The sequence below is a fragment of the Chelonia mydas genome, chromosome 8, assembly GCF_015237465.2.
Source record: "Chelonia mydas isolate rCheMyd1 chromosome 8, rCheMyd1.pri.v2, whole genome shotgun sequence".
NCBI lineage: Eukaryota > Metazoa > Chordata > Testudines > Cheloniidae > Chelonia > Chelonia mydas.
In genome coordinates, this window is record NC_057854.1 from 35,489,510 (window position 1) to 35,510,825 (window position 21,316).

The window sequence follows — 21,316 nt, forward strand, 5'->3', positions numbered from 1 at the left end:
CAATCCCTGTTCTCTGATCCTGTTCCCAGCAAGCATTCCCAGGCACCCACTTTGCCAGGCTCTGAATTGCTTCCTTCTCCAACGCCTTTCTTCTGCTTCTCCCTCCACCCCAGGATAAATGAGCACGTGCTCTGCCTCAGCTGCAGGGCCCTGGTATGCAGGCTGCTGTTCCCAGACTCGCTGGCACCAAGGAACCTGCATCTCCCTACACACCCATGTTCTCACACACCCCAGCCCTGACTTTCCAAGGCAGCCTGGCCAAGGGAGGAAGCCAATTCTCTTTGCAGTGAACGCAAGGGCCATGCCCTTCAGTAACTCAGTACGAGCGGTCACAGTGCCAGGCTGCCGGAACGCCAGCACATCTAAGTGCAGTTCTCTGCCTTGCTCAGGTGCTGAATGCGTGCGACCGGGGGCCTCACTTGAGCACTCCCACAGGCCGCTGCGTCTCGGCTGCAGCTTGACGGCGCCTCCTGTGCAGAGCTGTCCCTGGCACAGCAGGGCTTTTCACTGATCCCGTCTCACTGGTGCCAGAAACTGCAGTGAGCCTGGTGTGGCTGGTCAGTAGGGCTGATGGGGCTCAGCCCAGCCTGGCCTGTCAAACTGGGCAGTATGGCTGGGTGCAGTACTCATTGGGGGGGGCTCCTGATGGGGCTGGTGCTGCTCCAGGAGCAGGCCCTGCCCCCACTCCACCCTCTCCCCTGAGCCTACACTGCCCTCGCTCCTCCCCTCTCCCCCCAGAGCCTCCTGCCCGCCACGAAGCAGCTGCTTGGTATGTGCGGGGAGGGAGGGGGAGGCGTTGATCGGCGGGGCTGCTGGTGGGTGGGAGGCTCCGGGGGTGCTGATGTGGGGCTACTACCGTATTACTGTGGCTCTTCGGCAATGTACATGGGTAAATTGTGGCTCCTTCTCAGGCTCAGGTTGGCCACCCATGTCTTAGGCCCAGATTTAGCCATTGCTGTGCTCATTAGCGGAACACCTAACGGCTTTAGGAGCCCGAGGGCAGGGCTACATTTGAAATGCTGCAGCAGAGCCGCTGTAGCGCATAAGCGAAGCTCCCATCAGCGGAGAAGCAGCTTCACTTAAGCCACATCTCCCATCGCCATGGCGCTGTCTACACGGGGGAGAGCTCGGCATAACTACGTCGCCGGGGGCGGGGGGGGGGGGCGGGGGGGGGATGTTTTCACCTTCTGTCCCAGTGCACCAGCCAGAGCAACTGAGCCCCTGTGTGTGGGGGTGTGCGCGTGGGTGTGCATGCATGTCTGTGTGTGTGTGTACGCATGTGTGGGTGTGTGCGTGCATGAAGGGGGTGAGGGGAGCTGTAGTCTAGTTTGCTGTTCATAAACTAGATTGTGGCTTTGCCACACGCCGTTGCTGTACTGCCCCAGAAGCTGCTCAGGGAAAGACCTGGCCTCCTGGAAAGACCAAGTCTTCTCCCTGCTTCCCACTGGGTCCAGGAGGGCAGCAGCTAGTGCTGGCTATACACCACTGCACGTTGGCAAGGAGCAGGGGGCAGAACAGAAGAACAGAAGAACGGCCATACTGGGTCAGACTAAAGGTCCATTTAGCCCCGTGTCCTGTCTTCCGACAGTGGCCAATGCCAGGTGCCCCAGAGGGAATGAAACTGGAAATGGGCGACAGGGGATGGATCACCTGATGATACCTGCTCTGTTCACTCCCTCTGGGGCACCTGGCATTGGCCACTGTCGGCAGACAGGACACTGGGCTGCATGGACCTTTGGTCTGACCCAGTGTGGCCGTTCTTGTGGTCTAATGAATGGAACAGCACAATTTTCAGGTGCTCCATCCCTCCATTATCTAATCGCAGCTTCTGGCAGGCCATGATTTAGGGACACCCGGAGCATGGGGTTGCGTCCCTGACCACGGTGCATCCCTGGCCACCTATCCGCCATGAACTTACCTATTTCTTTTTTTAACACAGTTATAGTTTTGGCCTTCACAACGTTCCCTGGCAATGAGTTCCACAGGCTGACTGAACGCTGCGTGAAGAAGTCCTTCCTTATGTTTGTTTTAATTTCACTGGGTGCACCTGGTTTGTATGTTATGCGAAGGGGCAAATAACAGAGCGCTAGGTACTTTGGTTTCATGCCAGCTGGAGAATGCTCTACCCAAGGCTGATCAAGCTGGCATACCATCCCCTTTGTGCTGCCGGACAGCAGGGAGGGAGTAGGCCCAAGGGCCCAGCCCAAAGCATCAATCTTCTTAGGGGAAAGCGAGTTAGGCCAAGATTTTCTAGAGTAACTAGTGAATTTGGCTTCTGCAATTTTGGGGGTATCCAACTTGGGATACCTCAAAGGGTCCTGATGGGCAGAGAGTGCTGAGCAGCTGCCCTCTCAAAACCAGGCCACTTTAAGATGCCTCAAGCCAAGCACCAAAATTGACTTTGGAGACTCTTGCCCACAGAGGAGTTTCCCCCCCTGCCCCAAAGAAGGGGACAGGGCTGTTCATGGTTGTTTGCAGCATGTAGCCATCCTAGCTGGTCAGGTCTGTAATGGGGAGATCTATAGGAACAAAGCAGAACCCCTGTGAGTTGCTATTACAACCAGACATGGTCGGGGGTGGGGGGACAGCAAAAAACCTCATGAGAGGGGAGCTCTGGAGAGCAATATCCAGGAGAGAGACGGGATCTGGGGACAAAGAGAAGCCTTGAGTGGGGAGAGCGAAGGGGTGGGGAGGGACCACTGGCTCCGAACTGACCGGAGAAGAGAGCTAGTGTCCAGGGGAGAGATGGGTCCTGTGGAGAGGACCAGCACAACATGAGTCTGGTGAGGAACCACATCACAGATCCCCTGTTCAAGATGGCAAAGAAACCAGGAAACCCCCCAGCCTATACCCCTCCTGCCCAGGGCAGTCCTCTCCTGGTGGCAGGCAAGCAGGGAGATAGCTGCAGGTCTCTCTTAGTGCCCCCTCCCTCTTGATACAGGCCAGGGTCTCTTGTGCTGGGTGCCATCAGGGAGGCAGCGCATGGCAGAGTGCGGAGGGGGCATCGTGACTATGGCTCTGGCTCTCCAAGGTGATGAGCTCCGTCGGCACCGCTGACTGGGGTGAGAACTGACGGCTCTCAGCAGCTCCTTCCAGGCCCAGGGCCTAAGAGTGAGACATGGCACAATTTGAATGGTGTATTTGCTGAATGAAATGAAGCCCTTTCACTAATCCAGTGGTCCCCAACCTGTGGGGCATACGCCCTAGGGGGGCATGGAGGAACATTCAGGGGGGCACATCGAGACCCAAACCTGCCCCCCCAGGGGGCAGGGAGGGAGCACCAGCCAGCCCCGCTCTGGCCTCAGCTCTGCTCCAGCCCAGCCCCCAGCCATGGCCCCGGCTCCTGGCCCTGTCCTCAGCCTTGGCCCCCAAACGTCGCCCAACCATGGCTCTGCTCCCAGCCCCGGCTCCACTTCCAGCCTTGGCCCCTGGTTGCAGCTTGGTTCCCGGACCCAGACCAACCCACAGCTGCAGCCACAGCCTTCCCTTGGCCACATCCCCCTCAACCCCAGAAGCCACGTCCCCGCTCCCAGCCCCAGCTCCTGGGGGGGGGAGGGTGGCACAGACAGGGGTAAGGGGGTCGTGATCCTGAAAAGTTTGGGGACCACTGCTCTAACCAAATGGCCGGCTGGCCTGAACATTCACCCAGAGAACACAGTCCAGAGGCCCCATCCAGGTGAGGCTAAGGGACTGAGCCACGTAAACATACAAAGCAAATTGAGTGCAGGGAGAACTAGGGTGATGGCTGGGCCTCTGGTCAGCTCGGCTTTGGAGCTGGAGGTTAGGGCAGGAGCAGACATTTATATTTTGTTTTAAATAAAACAAACTTCAAACAAGATTGGACATCTCTCATCCATTTCTGTCTCCCATATCAGGTTAGCAAGGAAGAGACCTTTGTGGAGGACATTCAGACTGAGGTACCACATATCTCCAGAGCAAAGCTCGGGAAAGCTGAGGGTTCACACCAGTCTGAGAAAAACGGTTTCAGATATTTATGGACAAGTTATAGCAATACACATGGCTGGAGATGAGGGATCTAAAAATAAATCAGACTTGAGAAAGTGCCTTCGTTTGGAGAGTGGGACGCAGCTGGAGAATTGACTGGTATCATTAGCTCCAAATGTAGAATGCAATTATTTTATATGAGCTGTGCTGTAGGTTACACAGCTGAGAAATTACAGAGATGTACATCTGCAAAATTCCTTCTGTGGGCAACAGGTGCAAAACTGAGGTGGGAAAGCACCCAGGTGCATCTCACGTGAAAGAGTAGAAAATCAGGAGGTGGTAAACATATCCAGTGTTTCAGACCAACCAAACACAGGATCACTGTGGAAAACTTGTCCATCAGGTCTTAAAAAAGACTCATCCTCAGATCTAGCGCAATAACCAGGAGTGACCAGATAGGGAAGAAAGATTATTGACAATGAAGAAACCAGAAATCAACTGCAGAAGCCTGAGGAATACTCCATAGTCAAAGTTAAAGACGATTAGACAAACTCATGGTTCCCTGTGAGTGGGAAGGAATGAACACACACTGACCTGCTGGGAGAAGATGGACCAGGAGGCACAAAAGCAGACTATGCTCATTTAAGTTTACACATGAAATGCTACAGTGGTATTGCATCTACCATCAGCGTAGGTAACCCACCTCGCCGAGTGGTGGTAGCTAGGTCTACCAAGAGGCGGGCGCTAGGTCGACAGGAGAATTCTTCCATTGACCTGGCAGTATCTACACTGAGGTTCTCTGGTATAGCTACATCTCTCAGGGGTGTGGATTTTTCACACTGCTGAGAGATGTAGCTATGCTGATGTAGCTCCTGGTGTAGACCAGCCCTGGGTTTGATGCTCATTTACATCTCTAAAGCCCTAAAGTGGGTGCCCATTAAGGCTACTTTCCACTGCCATCAGGGTTGACGACCCTCCAGGATTGTCCTGGAATCTCCAGGAATTAAAGATTATGTTGTGATAAAACCTCCAGGAATACGTCCAATCAAAACTGGCAACCCTAACTGCCAGAGTAATGTAAAGAGGCATTAATGCAAATGACAATGAGGCCCATTGCATTGTTTTCCATCTACAAACCAAAGCAGATAAGGGTTCACTGGAAGGGGACAGAGTTAGGGCTTGGCCACCCAGTGGGGTGATACACAGGACAGGTTCCAACCCTGTGATCTCCTAAGTGCACTCGTGTTGTAGGTTAATAGGTCCATATGGACCCTGCTGGTGCACACTAAAGGTCCCTAGGCTGTGTTAATCTAGTGCTGTAGTAGTACTACATTAAAGCACACTAGGGAGAGTAGTTTTCACTAGCAGCGTCTGCTTGAACCAATTAATGCACAACATGTCGCTGTGCTTTAGAAATCACCCTGCCCCCTCCCTGCAGTGCCCATCATTGCTCCGAGTAGACTTCCCCTGGAAAAGCTAAAAGGAAAAGGCCTGCAAGTTGCAAGCTTCCAACACCACCTATAAATGTGGCCTCGCTGTACAACTGGCCTACAGCAGTTATCATTTCTCTAGAGAAACAAAAGTATTGTACGTCCTCACAGAGCAATCCGGGATGTTTTACCACAGTAAGACGCTCAACCTAACAAGCCAAGGTTGATTTCATCGCTGATTTCATCAAAGTGAAGGTACTTTCACAGAGGCCGCAGTTATGATCAGCTGCTCATGACGAGGAGCCAGCGCACAACGAGCATGTGGGAGATCAAGTGCAGCTTCTGTTTTTCTCTAAGGGCCTGGTCTTCTTCGCCTGAGCATCGTTCCATTGACTTCAGTGGGACAGTGTGTGGAGGCAGGGGGTCTGTGTGAGGGGATCCAGAGACAGGGTTGGAGCCTACATTAAGAGACGAGCAGGAGGAGACGATACCACAGGGATGCGGATGGATCTGGGGATGGAGACAGTAAGGCACTCAGCCAAGAGACTGCACTAATGTGTATCTTGAGTCACCCACACATGTGACTGTAGTTAAGAAAATCCTCCTTATAGGAAATGGAGAAGATCACCATCTCATGTCACGGCAGCCACCACATTTTAGCGACTTGCAGCCTCTTCTAATCTGGACTCAAGTAAAACAAGAGGTCAGAAAGAGGCTATATTTTTCTAGTGTAGAAGTGAAACCACTGACAAGCCATATTAACAGCATTGAGAAAGGGTGGCCTACGGGTTAGGGTTCTTACCTAGGAATTCAGGGAGCTGGGCTGAAATTTCTGTGTGCTGCATACTCTCTTTATGACCTTGGCAATTCAGTTAGTTTCCCACTGTCCTGATTCCCTAGCTGTAAAATGGAGATGACAACAGGGCCCTACCTCACTGGGGTGTTGGGAAGATAACTACATTAAAGACTGTGAAGTGCTCCAATAGTACAGTACTGGGGGATGGTAAATACCCTGTATATAGGGAGGCAACTACCTTGCAATTAACAAAGACAAGTTTATCACTGGTAATATTGAACTTAACTCAGTATTGCAAACCAGATTGCCCCAAAACCTTGACAACATCTGGATCACAGCTGCCACTGAGATGATTTTTTAGCACTGAGACTTCACCACTGCATAGCTCTCAGTGAGTACATTCCAGCCGTAGTACATTCACGTTTGAAAAGGCACTGGATTTGTGTCAACGCTCCAGAAGTTGGAATCATTATAGTCTCAACTACTGTTGTACTGTACATGAAACCTTATAAATAAGTGCCTGTCCTGAAAGGCTAGGAGAACAATGCCACCTTTATGTTAGCAAATACCATGTATTTCTAAAAGACTTTGAACTTATGCTAAAGTTGTGTAGATCATGAACCACATTCCCAGCATCCTTTGTGCTTATGCTGAAAGAAATTGTTTTAGTAGGTGAGCTGTGTATAAACTCTGCTCTTGGGTATGCATAGGTGTCATGGGGTACAGTCACCTCTAGGGAACCTCATGCTGGTTGCTCTGGGAATTAGCTCTCTTCAGATCGAACACACCTCCTGCTGCTCATCCACGTGCCCTGCTGCCTATCTCTCTGCGACTCAGGTACTCTCTTGTCATTACTTGCTCTTTCTTTGGGGCTTGGCCCTCTGGCCAGGTCACTATCGTCTGCCCCTTCTGGGGCACCAAAGTCCCACTGTTCCATTTCCCAATCTGTGCCACTTCCCCAGTGACTGGTAGGGGAATCTGGGCAACCCTGTACTCCAGGTTCCAGCCCAGGGATCCCATAATCAGCAGCCAAGGTCTGCACAGTCCCAAACCTTGCTACCATTTCCTGGGCTGCTCCTACTTCACCTCCATCAGGCTTCTTCTCTGGGTTTGTCCTTCCCTCAGGGCCAGGGCCAGGACTCCAGGGCTTCTAATCTCCCCCTGATTTCCTCCTTTCCCTCTCTAAGACTAGACAGTGACTACAGGCAGGAGCAGTGGAAGCTCCCTAAAAGTCGGGGGGCCACCGGTGCCTAAACCGTGGTCCCACCCCCATACCGCCCCTTCTCCCTGAGGCCCCGCCCCCACACGACCCCTTCCCCTGAGGTCCTGCTCCAGCACGGCCTCTTCACCCCCAAGACTGTGTCTCCACTCACTCCTTTCTGCCCTCACCCCCAATCGCTCTCCCTTACTGCCTGTAAAAAGTGATGGGACCATGTCCCCTTGGCCTTCCCTGTTCCAGTGCCCCTGACCACAGGCCTCCACACTGGAGCCTCCTTTAGCTGCCAGCTTCTTGGCTTTATCATAACCAGAGGCGCTGACTTCCCCAGTTCCCAGGGGTGCTCAACCCCTGCTCTACCCCAGGCCCCGCCCCCGCTCCACCCTTTCCACCAAGTCCTCCTCGTCCCCCTACCCCTCCTGTCCGCAGGCAGCCCCACCGAGCAGCTCCTTCCACTCCCTCCCAGGGCCTCCTGAACGCCGCCGAACAGCTGATTGCAGTGGATGGGAGGCGCTGGGAGGGTGCGGAAGGAGGGGGAGGAACTGATCTGCGGGGCTGCTGGGGGGTGCTGAGCACACGCTATTTTTAAACCCTTGGTGCTCCAGTCTAGCTTAGCGAGCCTAATTCCCCTCACGTGTGACCCTTCTCAGGGTGTGTCTATACTACCCGCCCAATCGGCAGGCAGCGATCGATCCAGCAGGGGGTCGATTGATTGCGTCTAGTGCAGACGCGCTCAGTTGACCCCCCGAGCGCTCTCCCGTCGACTCCTGTACTCCAGCACCGCGAGAGGCGCAGGCAGAGTGGACGGGGGAGCGTCCGCAGTCGACTCGCCGCAGGGAAGACACCGCGGGGAGTAGGTCTAAGTACGTCAACTTCAGCTACGGTGTTCACTGAGCTGAAGTTGAGTAACTTAGATCGATCCGCCCCCCCCCTCCAGTGTAGACCAGGCCTCAGTCTCATTAACCCATTCAAGGCTGGTATGGCGTGAACACCCCATCACATGAGGAACTACCTGGGATAAGATATAGGTCTTGTTAAGGCCTGTCAAATTGCACCAGGTGCTGGTCCAGAGCTCTAAGGATGGTGGGTCTGATGTCTTTGTGCCTTGAAAAATATGTTCCAAACAAAGATAAGAAACTGGTAAGAACTGTATGTAAGTCTTGGGTAATGCATGAATACTTCTGTGTGTTGTAAACAACTTGGGCGTTGTTGTAGGCGTGTTGGTCCCAGGATTTTAGAGAGACAAGGTGGAGGAGGCGACCGGACCAACTTCTGCTGGTAAAAGAGATGCTTTCAGAAGATGAGGAGCACTGTGGCGCTCGAAAGCTTGTCTCTCTCACCAACAGAAGTTGGTCCAATAAAAGATATCACCTCCCCCACCTCCTCCCCATAATGGCCTGGAGACTCTGCTTCCCGGATCAGATTGGTAAAGTATTAACCCTTTCCCCTCCGTGTTGTGCTGCTTTGTCTTTGACTAATAAAACTGATTGAGTCTTGTTTATTTGATACAATACATTCCATCAAACATGAACACTGCGCATGTGCACACAGGCATCTGTCAGACCTCTTCCCGTGTATGCACAGGGGCTTGCACCAACTAAGGGTGAACAAACCTATGCGTATGCGCAATTTGGCACATGCACACAGTCAGGGTGTGCCCATTTACCCCCTCAGGTAGCACTGTATATTTTGGTAAGAATTAGGTATCTTGGACCCAATTCATTCATACAGCTGAGCTGTGCAGGGTGGCCAGCTTTAAACTACCTTTACATTCCCCTGATCCCAAATGCGACTCTAATTTACACACAGCTGCCCATAATCTCAAGGGACTGTTCTGGGGAAGGTAAAAGGTGGCCCCAGCCTTTTCTCTTTCTCCCCAAAACACACCATCTGCTGGGAACTGAGATGGGACTGGTGCAGGGCTGGATCTGACAGCTTTGAGGCTGCTGCTATATGGTCAGCACGGCTCAGAATAGCTGGGATTCTGATTTCTCACCATTGTATTTTGTAGCAACGTCGCACAAATTTCCAAAATGAAAATCAAACCATCTCTGCAAAGAGGCAGAATTAAAATGGCTGCTCTGTCTCTGAATTGCCACCGCACGCCAAGCAGGTCCCGTTGTTAACTAATTGACCTGTAATAGTTCTGTCACAGAGCCAAGCAGGCTTCCCACACACAAGTTACACAGCCTGATTCACCTCTCACTTTCACAGGTATAAATCAGGAGGGATGTGCATGAACGCAGAGCAGTTACACTCGGGTCAAACCGCAGGCTAGCTCCCCAGAAGGTGACCCTGGGGGGTCATACACCGATCTACACCTGCTGAGGGTCTGGCAATGCGAAAATCAGTAGAACTAAGCCCATAGTAGCCAGGCTGGATTAACTGAATGATGTAGCATTAGGTCTAGGCACTAGATCTCATTCAGGCTCATGTCTAAAAGGTGTTGGAAGTTTATAGCCTTGACTATTTTCTGAGTTAGGAGCAGATATAAACAGGTTAGAAAGATGGTGTTTTCTTTCACGCGTTAAAAACTGTTCTGTGTGCTGCCACTTAAAAACCGCAAATTATCAGCCAAAAGATTTTCTCAGGCCGATGCCAGGCCAAAAAGAGAGCGACATGCAAAACTGTGGCCTTACAGTGCAAACGTACCAGGCCCTTGAACTGTGACATCACTAGCCAAGCGAGGAGGACTGGTGTCGCGGTTAGCACAAGAACCTTGTGAATTGTGGATTCAGTGCCCTGCCGTGTCCTAGACGTCCTGTGTGACCTCATCCACACCCTCCTGCATGTCACTTAGAGGCAGATGCTCAAAGACATGTGAGTGCCTAACCCCCATTGACTCATAGACTATCAGAGTTGGAAGGGACCTCAGGAGGTCATCTAGTCCAACCCCCTGCTAAAAGCAGGCACAATCGCCAATTTTTTTTGCCCCGATCCCTAAATGGCCCCCTCAAGGATTGAACTCACAACCCTGGGTTTAGCAGGCCAGTGCTCAAACCACTGAGTTATCCCTCCCCCCCAAATCCATTGATTTCAACACTTGTGGGTTTGGGGAAACTACACATTTTTATCAAATGGCTTTTCAAAGAAAGCTGATCATGGGAAAGTACAGATTTTCCCCCTGAAATTTCCTATAAATAAAAAACCAAAACATGTGGTGTCAAGCCAGATCTCTGATCATCCCTGAAAGAAGGGTGAGGTTGCATTTGGTTTTGAAAATGATGGCTTGGGCCCATCTAATTCTTTAAGCATTACTTTTCAAGTCTCCACTGACTTGTGGTGCCACAGCATCTGGGGTGTCCAACTTGAGCTGACGTGCAGAGGTGCAGACGTGCACCAGCTCCTGGTGAGGGCAAAGGGAGTGTCAGGTGCTCAGTGACTTTTAAAAACAGGTGCTAGGTGTTTCAAGTAGGGTACCCAAAATAGGTGGCCCCCTTGTGAAATGCCAGCCTTCTGGTTTTGTGTCCCCTCCAGCTGTCACATAGTTCTTTTGGTAGCATTATTTCACTGCGGTTTGTTTCTGTAGCTGTCTTTCAGCAGCGCCACTAAATCATTCCTGGATGAGCCAGCAGCATCAAAGGGCACAAGTGATTGTGGGATAAGAGTTTGTTCCCAACCGCAGTGTGCTTGTTAGTCTTGACATAAGCCGTGGCTATAAATCTACATAAGTCTTCAAGACACCGTCATGTTGAACCCTTATGTTTGCACTTGGCAGCAAAGTCAATTTTGAGCCCTTTGGCTTGCGTATTTAGTTATTCTTTAAATATGGAAATAAAGCCATCCCAGGGAATATGTGCCAAGCAAATGGGAGGCTGATGACGTAAGATTCCTTTTTACCTTCCAGCTCTTGCTTTGCTCCCTGTGTTGTCAGAAATCCCCAGGAGACACAGGCAGAGCACCTGGAGGAGGGCTAGAGGGCTCATCAATTCTACAGCACCTCCTGCAACCACAGGAAACAGCTTGTGATGGGACCCACGCCTGCTCCGTGCCTGGAGCCAAGCTAAGGGGCTGGATCTGGGCAGCAGGGCCTGACTCATTATTCCTCTGGTGATGAAGAACAGACTGCACCTGGGGCTACTCCCAAGGTGAGAATACAAGTTCATATCAAAACTGCTCTGCCCATTGGTGGCTTTCTAGGGTACTTTGCTGGTCCCTGTTACCCTCATGTCTGAGCACCTCACAATCTTCAACATAGTTACCCTCACGAGACCCCTGAGATGTACAGCTGGGCTATTCTCTCTATTTTACAACTGGGGGAATGAAGGTCACACAGGGAGCAATAGTAGAGCAGACATGAACCCACGTCTCCCTCGCTGACTATGCCACATTCCCAGTACTAGCCAGAGGTGGACCTGGATGTCCAGTTTCTCCCCTCACTTGCCCTGGCATAAATCAAGAGACTTCCCACCAGGACCAGAATAATCTTGGGCTCATTCACTTCAAATGCTTTAGTCCTTGCTGAAGGTGCCCTCCTGCCTGCAGGACTTTGCTCCCTAGCCATGTTGCAACAAATGGGGAGTGAATCCATCCTCCTCCTCTGCTCCTGCTGAGAGGAAAAGCCCCTCCCCCCCCACTATGGGGGTGGAGCGAGTGGCTGCATCTGCCACAGCATGTCGGTGACACGGATTAGCACATAGTTCTGCTGAGGTAGCACCTGTGGGCACAGATCAGGAGAGCTTAGCACTGACAGGTTCTCCAGCATGACATGGCAGCACCCCTCACCGCCAGCTCTACGCCAGTTATGAAAAGTACCACCCTGTTTTCCGACAGGCTAGACGAACAAATTCACACCCACTTTATGCTCCAGGATTGCACATGCAAATGGAATCATAGAACCACAGCAATGAAGGGCAGGAAGGTGCGGCAAGAAGTCATCAAGTCCAGCCCCCTGCACTGTGGCAGAACCAAAAAAACCTAGACCAGCCCTGACAGGTGTTTGTCCAACCTGTCCTTAAAAGCTGCCAATGATGGGGCTTCCACGACCTCCCTTGGAAGCCTGTTCCAGAGCTTAACTACCATTAGAGTAGGAAAGTTTTTCCTAATATCTAACCTGAATTGCCCTTGCTGCAGATTAAGCCCATTTCTGCATGTCCTACCTTCAGTGGACATGGAGAACCATTGATCACCATCCTCTTTAGACAGCCCTTAGCATATTTGAAGACTGTTGTCAGGTCCCCCTTCAGTCTTCTTTTCTCAAGATGAAACATATCCGGGCCGGTGCGGGGGGGGGAGGGCAGTTAACGTTTCCTCACAGGTCAGGTTTTTCAAAACCTTTTATCATTTTTTGTTGCTCTTCTCTGGACTCTCTCCAGTTTGTACACATTGTGTCTAAATTGTGGTGCCCAGAACTGGATACAGAACTCCAGCTGGGGCATAACCAGTGCCAAGCAGAGTGGGCCAGTTACCTCCTGTGTCTTGCATACAACACTCCTGTTAATACACCCCACAATCATATTAGCCTTTTTTGCAGCTACATCACACTGTTGACTCTCATTCAGTCTGTGAGCCACTATAATCCCTGGCTCCTTTTCAGCAGTATCACCACCTAGCCAGTTAGTCCCCAGTTTGTAGCTGTGCATTTGATTTTTTTTCCTTCTTTAGTGTTGTACTTTGCACTTGTCTTTATTGAATTTCATCCTGTTGAATTCAGACTAAGTCTCCAAGGTCATTTTTTAATTTTAAACCTGGCCTCCAAGGTGCTTGCAACCCCTCCCAACTTGGTGTCAGCTGCCACCTTTTGTACGCTCGACTCCATTAGCCAAGTCATTAATGAAAATATTAGCCATGATGTGCATGTGTACAAATTTGCCAAGTTTTGGGTACGTGGTTACTGTGACTGTGCACCTAAAATGTCTGAAAAGCCCGCCCTTTCAATATGGATTGTGCTCATGGATACACACTCACATGCCTTTGTTATGGCCCGCTAATCCCTGGTCCTGAAGCCCTGGCCTCTTCCACAAACTGCTTCTTTCCAGCCTGCCTGAGACTTCATTTCATGTCTGCGGTTACAGATGCATTTCCCATTCCTTTGCTTCTGGGTTCCAGCATTTAGAGCTGGCTCCAGGCCTACTGAAGTCATTGGACTAGTGCCCATTTGGCTTTGCATCAATCCCTTACTAAGTGTCTTGCTGGGCCATCCTCAGAAGCCCTCTGCATCTGAAACTAAGGTGGAGAAGCACAAGTCACCGTCATTGCACCATGTGCTGACAAAGGGCCAGATTGCAACTGCTGGGCCACGACCCATGCTAGGGGTGGCATGGAGAGCTAGAGCTGGCTGCTAGGGCCAGTCCCTCCCAGGGTTCCCCACTGCACCAGGGGAGCATAACCATTGTTATCTTTAAAAGATGCAGCATGTAGCCCCCTGCCCCCGTGTCTGACCAGCTGTGTTGGCCAGGTAGAAGGGGGTAGACCTATGGCCCTAATGCTGGCCTTTGGGGTGGTAATGCGCAAGAAGCCTGACAGGCAGCAGCCTGCTCCTTCAGCATAGGGCTAGCAATCATGGCTGGCCCACAGGAGGGTCCTGTGTCCTTCACCTGGCATGCCCCTCAGGTCCTTATTGTGTCTGCCAAGGGGCTTGTTGAACTGTAGCTGCTGATGCCCTATGTGACAATGCAATGGGCTGTAAGGAATGTGGGACCCCAGAGCCACTGTCCCACGTGAACCCCTCCCCCACCGTCCCAGAAGAACCTGTGTGTGCCATTAGCAGCTGTGCCCAGTGCAAGGGCTTGAGATCATAGAATCATAGAAGATTAGGGTTGTGTCATAAATATAGAGGGAAGAGTAACCACCTTTCTGTATACAGTGCTATAAAATCCCTCTTGGCCAGAGGCAAAATCCTTTCACCTGTAAATGGTTAAGAAGCTAAGGTAACCTCGCTGGCACCTCACCCAAAATGACCAATGAGGGGACAAGATTCTTTCAAATCTGGAGGGGGGGGGAAAGGGTTTGGTCTGTCTGTGTGATGCTTTTGCCAGGAACAGATCAGGAATGCAGCCTCACAACTCCTGTTAAGTTAGTAAGTAATCTAGCTAGAAATGCGTTAGATTTCCCTTTGTTCAATGGCTGGTAAAATAAGCTGTGCTGGATGGAATGTATATTCCTGTTTTTGTGTCTTTTTGTAACTTAAGGTTTTGCCTAGAGGGATTCTTTATGTTTTGAATCTGATTACCCTGTAAGGTATTTACCATCCTGATCTTACAGAGGTGATTCTTTTACTTTTTCTTTAATTAAAATTCTTCTTTTAAGAACCTGATTGATTTTTCATTGCTCTTAAGTTCCAAGGGTTTGGGCCTGTATTCACCTGTACAAATTGGTGAGGATTCTTATCACGCCGTCCCCAGGAAAGGGGGTGTAGGGTTTGGGGGGATATTTTGGGGGAAGATGTCTCCAAGTGGGCTCTTTCCCTGTTCTTTGTTTAAACGCTTGGTGGTGGCAGCATACGGCTCAAGGCCAAGGCAAAGTTTGTACCTTGGGGAAGTTTTTAACCTAAGCTGGTAAGAATAACCTTAGGGGCTCTTTCATGCAGGTCCCCACATCTGTACCCTGGAGTTAAGAGTGGAGAAGGAACCTTGACAGGTTGGAAGAGACCTCAGGATGTCATCTAGTCCAACCTCCTGCTCAAAGCAGGACCAATCCCAACTAAATCATCCCAGCCAGGGCTTTGTCAAGCCGGGCCTTAAAAACCTCTAAGGATGAAGATTCCACCACCTCCCTAGATAACCCATTCCCATGCTTCACCACCCTCCTAGTGAAATAGTTTTTCCTAATATCCAATGGAGACCTTCCCCACTGCAACTTGAAACCATTGCTCCTTGTTCTGTCATCTGCCACCACTGAGAACAGCCGAGCTCCATCCTCTTTGGAACCCCCCTTCAGGTAGTTGAAGGCTGCTATCAAATCCCCCCCTCACTCGTCTCTTCTGCAGACTAAATAAGCCCAATTCCCTCAGCCTCCCCTCGTAAGTCATGTGCCCCAGCCCCCTAATCATTTTCATTAATCATGAAAGCTGATGGCTGTGTCTCTGATTGTCAGTCACTTTTCTGAGGCAAAACTGCCACTGGGAGGGACAGACACCAGGGACCCCTCAGTCACTGTGTCTGAGGGTGCTTTGAGCCTAGCATCCAGCATCACTAGCAGTACCAAGACATGCTTTGCCCTGCTACAGCTGCTTCCACAGGAGAGTTTCAGAGCACACTGCAGCCATGGCTGCTGAAGCTGCCCAAAGCCCCGTGAGTTGGGGAACGCAGCCACAGCCCTCTTCGACCCCTGTACGAAATCACAGTGCAGGGAGGTCAACTGATTTTTCTCCGTAAAGGTCACATGGCAAATCTGTGGCAGAGCCCAGCCTAGACCCAGAAACCCTCAATCCCCAGCCCTATGTAGCTAATGCTCTACACGCTCTTAACAAACTGGTAGGAGGCAGTGGCTGTCCAGATCCTGCTCAGGAGACATCTACACAGCCAATGTTTTCAGCTCAGGCGGACGTACTCACTCTACCTTCACTCGCCAGCAAGGTGATGAGCAGCTACGCCCCGAGTGTGTACTGAGTGTCTCAGATGGGCTTGTACTTAGTTGTCTGCTGCTCCCACCCTGCCCCGATCCCCCACCTCCAAGCGCTGCCCCTGAGGCTACACTGCTAGGTTTAGCATGCTCACTCAAGCTAGAGCATGTACATCGAGGTCAAATGTAGACGCGCTCCCTGGTTCCACCCCATGCAGTCCCTTGAGTTCAAGGAATAGGTACTTGGAGATATTTACCCCGGGGGGGGGGGGGGCAGAATTTGGTTCAAAGGCTTTCGGAGGCTGATGTTGAAACAGACTGCTGGGGAGGAGGCAATCCTGACCCCGTTTGCACTCCTTCTTTGGGAGTCACTCAGGTCCAGAACCTCAAACCATCAGGCCCCTCTCTTTGAGGTGCTGCGCCTCAGTCATGGACAACAGGGGACGCTTTTGCCTTCATTCTCTGGGGCTGGATTGTGCCTTTGACATCCAGCCTTGCCTGCGGGATGGAGGCAGAGCTCCAGGAAGGCCAGTGCTGCAGTGAGACACAATCGTTACCTGTGCTGTCCAGTGTGTGGGAGGGGTGTACGCTGCACCAGCCATGGGCTTGTGTGGGGCTAGGTGGTAGTTCCCTCGCCACAGGCTAGTGCATGGCTCTGCCGACACCCATCCCTGAGCCCCGAGTGCTGGACGGCACCTCTGCCAGGCATTTGCATGGGGTACACAAGCTCTTTATATGCCCCCCGCCCCCCGCATGCACCAAGGCCAGCCACAGGGTGTTCAGGCCTCATGCGCTCTCTGGTGTGCACCCATTTCGTTGTCCCCACAGCACCTTGACAATGGGGTTGAGACAAAGCCAGTGTAGCCAAGATGCCTTTGTACTGATTCCAGAGCTGTATTTCAGCCCTGTGGCAATCATTTTCATTGACACCTCATGACTGAAGCTAATCAACTTTAAACACAATCCAGGAGGAGAAAAATCCACCAGTATTATTATGGTCTGTTACAAAGTGCTGCAAGGTGTTAAGACCATTGTGTAGCTTCCTATAAACAATGGCCATAGGCTGCTTGTCAGCCTGCAAACAAGTTTGGGGTTGACTTTTCACACTGACACCTTCCCACTGGCCCCTTCAGCAGTGGCAGAAGGTCAGCTGTCTTTAAAAAAATAGTGCAGTTTCCACGATATGCTATGCATCCGATGAAGTGAGCTGTAGCTCACGAAAGCTCATGCTCAAATAAACTGGTTAGTCTCTAAGGTGCCACAAGTACTCCTTTTCTTTTTAAAAAAATAAATAACCTTTTTAAATGAAAGGTCAAGATTTTCAAAAGTGGCTTCTGATTTTGCATTCCTCCTTTTTTAATGTGTCCATCCTAAGATACCCTAGGCCTGATTTCCAATAGTGCACCTGAAGCTCTGTGTCTCAGCCACTTCTGAGACTCCTGCCCCAACAGGTGTCAGTTTGGCCACATAAAAATGGAAGCCCCCCCATATTACTGCCCACATTTGAAAAATTGGAGGCATGTTTCTAAGCCTTACAGTTGCAAAGGAAATCTTCCAAATGTGTCCTGATGCTGCACTGTCTCACTTGGTCTGCAAACACAGAATGCAACAATAGCTCTGAGAAAAGTGTGGACTGACCTCCCCCACCATTCACCTCAATGAGGTGTTGACTCTGAAGCATAATGGTGGAAGTTGAAATGTCTCTTTTAGCTAGTTCGATACTGAGAATTTTAGCGCCAACATCCAGCTACTCTGAGATGTAAGTGGAGTTTAGGACTGTGGATAGAGCTTCAGGCTGTGGGTGGAGTTTGGGATTGTGTAACACCACTCCTTCCACCCCCAATCTGATCACTGATTTAAGATTAATGCTGGAAACATTAATTATTTCTTATTTTATTTATAATATAAAAAATGTTCAAGTGTTAAACAGTCAAGAGTTCAGACATTCAGACAATCCAGAGCAAATGTTTACAATCATCTTATGACTAATTAGCAGAGGTTCCATCTGACCCCATTGTGGGTGAGGAATAGAGGGTTTAGTTACTTTATTGCTAAAAGTTAAATGAAATACACTGTCAATTGTTATATTATCTTCTCAGTCACAGCTTCACCATGCATCCAATCTACAGTATCTGAAATGCAAAGGACATGCAGAAGTGAAAATATAAAAAAAATAAGTCAGGCTACAATGTAAACAGGGTTGCTGCAGTGAACTGAAAGGAGGGGCACTTTCACATGTGAACGGTCTGCTGCTTGGACACACGGCACTGTCTCTTTGAGCCACGGGTCCAGGGGCCAGGGCTGCCCCAAATGTGACATCCATCTTTGACAACACATTCTTATGTAACACTGGCACATTATGATAACAACTTTCTTTACAATATACGGCACATGGATACAGAAGAATCCACTGAATGGCTTTCCTGATACATTGCCCGCCTCTTTCATTAGCCAGGGGCAGGGTCCTGGGATGCATTGCAGTGACTTTAAATGGGGATTAATTGCATACGGAGCACGCACAACACTATCTGTAGGTGATTCACAGCAATTAGCAGGGCTATACTGGTGGTCGTGCTGTCACTAACTTCTCCATGTCCTTTGCTCTACTCTTCCGCACTATTATGGCCAATATGTAACCCTGTCTGAGCTTGACATTGTTTCTTGCAATACTGTAAAGCCATCTTTTAAAATAATTGATCAGTCAAGAGTGCTTATCTGTAACTGCTGCAATGGGCTGTTTCCCTTCCAATCAGGGTCTGCACCAATGAAGTGGATTCAACCATCTATAAAGACATAATATTTTACCACATTCATGTAAACGTTTTATTCATTTGACTACAACTTCACAAAACTGTGCCAAAATGAGTCAGTTTTACTTGGGACCCCACAAGTAACATGGTCAACAAATATATTGTAAGAGTTGTTGCTACTGTATGCTTTTTTTCCCTCTTCCTACCTGTGTTGCAAAAAACCCCATTATTTCTGCATTCTGGTACGTAATTTTTCCCCCCTGAAATATGCAAAACTACAACTATTTGAGTGGGCAAGACGGATTCCCCTTAGGAGGTATTTATGAGAACATACATATATATGTCATTTGTGTGTGTTCTAACAATGTTTTAAAGAACAAGATCACAAACATCTAGAGATGAGGCAAAGTGGAGGGTGTTGTTTTTTTCAAATGGGAAAGTGCCCTTAACATGGTAAGTTGTCTTGAACTAAAACCTATGATCTTAAGAATGCGATTGAAACGTAATCCTCAGCATGGACTCTGGCATTAGCATACAGCAAAAAAAGGCACGACGATATTTTTTTTTCTATTTTTAAGTTGTCAAAAATTGGCCCGTCTTTTTTTATTAGTATTTATTTATTTTGTTTTGTTTGTGTGTTTTTTTCTCGGAAGCTGTAAGTCAAGATGTCACATATAAATAGAGATCCCTATAAAAAAGTCTTTGCTGTTAGCTATTATAAGACAACTTTGCTAAAATGAAAATAAAACATTTGATTTGTTATATTTTTTCCTCTTTTATATAAAATAAAAATATCTTTCCTCCTTTTCGATACAGGTGTGTTTGTGGGTGCGTGAGTTTGTGTGGCTTCTAAAGAGGAGCCGAGTCCTGTTTGGGTCTCATGTGTGTCGATCTGCTTTGCCCGCTCTCCACCTGTGCGCTTTGTCTCTCGAAGGAATAGTAAGTCCTGCTGTCTCCCGGCCGATACAGCGGCGGCGAATCTGTGTTCATTGCCTCAGTGTTTTGAATGCTTAAGAATGGGGTGCTCTCCGCCATGAGCTCCTCATCAGACTCACTATATGAAGCACTGCTTCCTGAGAAGGAGTCTCTGACCGTCCGGGCTCTGTGTGAGACCTGCCCGTTGAGTTTTGATCTTTTCCACCGCCTGTTGTTGCTAGCTGTTTTCTTTGGTTGTTCTAGTGCTGGGATGTACTCTTGTGTCGTTTCATACTCGTCATCCTCCGTGATGCGGAAGGGGCTCGAAGGCAGGCTCCCCATGCTCTCATTCAAGTAGCTCTTCCTTTGGTAGTAACTGTCGTATCTCTGCATATCCTGGAAGGGCACCTGGTAGCGTCGCAGTAAAGGCTGCTGCTCTTCCACTCGGAAGCTAACGGGTGCCGCAGGAGGAAGGGACACCGCATGGGCAGCATTGGGGGAGGTGATCTCGAAGGTAGGTACCTGTGCAGCAAGTGAGTAATGGAAGTCGACAGGAGACAGACGTGCTGGTGTTGTCAGAGCTGACACATATCTGAAAAGAGAAACAATACGTTAGGATCCTGACTGACAAGAGCTTTCCAGATATTATTCTTCCCATTGGAATACCTGACCCTGGGGTCCAAACTACCAGGGCCAAATAGCTAACACAACCACACCCTTGCATAGTAACTGACACACCCACACCCCTCACATGGTAACTGACACACCCACACCCTCACATGGTAACTGACATACCAGTGCCCTCATGTGGTAACTGATGCACCTGCGTCCCTCAGGTGGTAACTGACATACCCCTGCCCCTCACAGGGTAACTGACACACCCACATGGTAACTGACAGACCCGGGCCCTCATGCTGTAAATTTCACCTAGAAGAACCAAGTCCCAAGGGGTTTTACAGACTCTAGGGCCTATTTCCAAAAGTGATTGCCCTACTACATACAAACCCTCCATTTGGATACCTGAAGTCGCCCACTAGCCCAATGGGCATGTGAGTGCATATTTGTTCAGAATGGGGGTTTACACCTTCCTCTGTACTACCTAATGCTGGCCACTGTTGCTCACAGGACATTGGACTCATTGTACTGTTGGTCCCACCTGGTATGGTGAGCCCTATGGTCTTATGCCAGCATCTTGTGCAGCAGCTTAAGGTACCCACATGTGAAAACTGGATGCTCTGAGCATCTATACTGGGGTGAAGCTAACACAGGGGTTATGACATCCACCAATGAAATCTAGCCACCTCCGAGGTAAGATGCACCATCCATCTCTCAATGCCAGCCACACTGCAAAACAGTTTAGGAAGCAAAGGATAACGTCCAGTTGAAGCAACGGTGAGAATGTAGATAGGTAAATGTAATTAACAAAGCTGAAATTTGCCCATGACACTGGAGCTCAAAACCCTCCTCTTGCAAAAAGTGCCATGGGAACTTTACGACCAGAAACAATTAGAATGTTACTTTTAAGGCTCCTCCAAAAGATGTCACCCCCAGTAAAACTGCACTTTCTAGCCCCATGCCGAAGCGCTGGACCACCCAAGAGCCAAAGCGAAGAATGCCTCTGTTACTAACGCAACGTCCAGTGTTTCAACGGAGGTGTGAGGGAAAGGGCTTTGAGTCAAACACAAAGGCAGCCATGGGCTCCATGGCACTTCAGTAATTAGGGAAGGATGCTGTAGCTGCCAGGAAGTCTTTGCATCAGTGT

The 21,316-nt window shown here is 49.8% G+C and overlaps 1 protein-coding gene across 4 annotated transcripts in view; it reads right to left on the reverse strand.

Annotated features, from left to right (window-relative positions):
• Positions 1–17,794: 17,794 nt before the first annotated feature.
• Positions 17,795–21,316, reverse strand: part of NRG2 (neuregulin 2) — a 303,847-nt gene continuing 300,325 nt past the window's right edge. For all 4 annotated transcript variants that reach the window (XM_043552601.1, XM_043552600.1, XM_043552603.1 and 1 more), the window contains one exon: positions 17,795–20,146. In XM_043552601.1, coding sequence (XP_043408536.1) covers positions 19,489–20,146 — 658 coding nt within the window. In that variant the 3' untranslated portion in view covers positions 17,795–19,488. The remainder of the gene's footprint in view (positions 20,147–21,316) is intronic.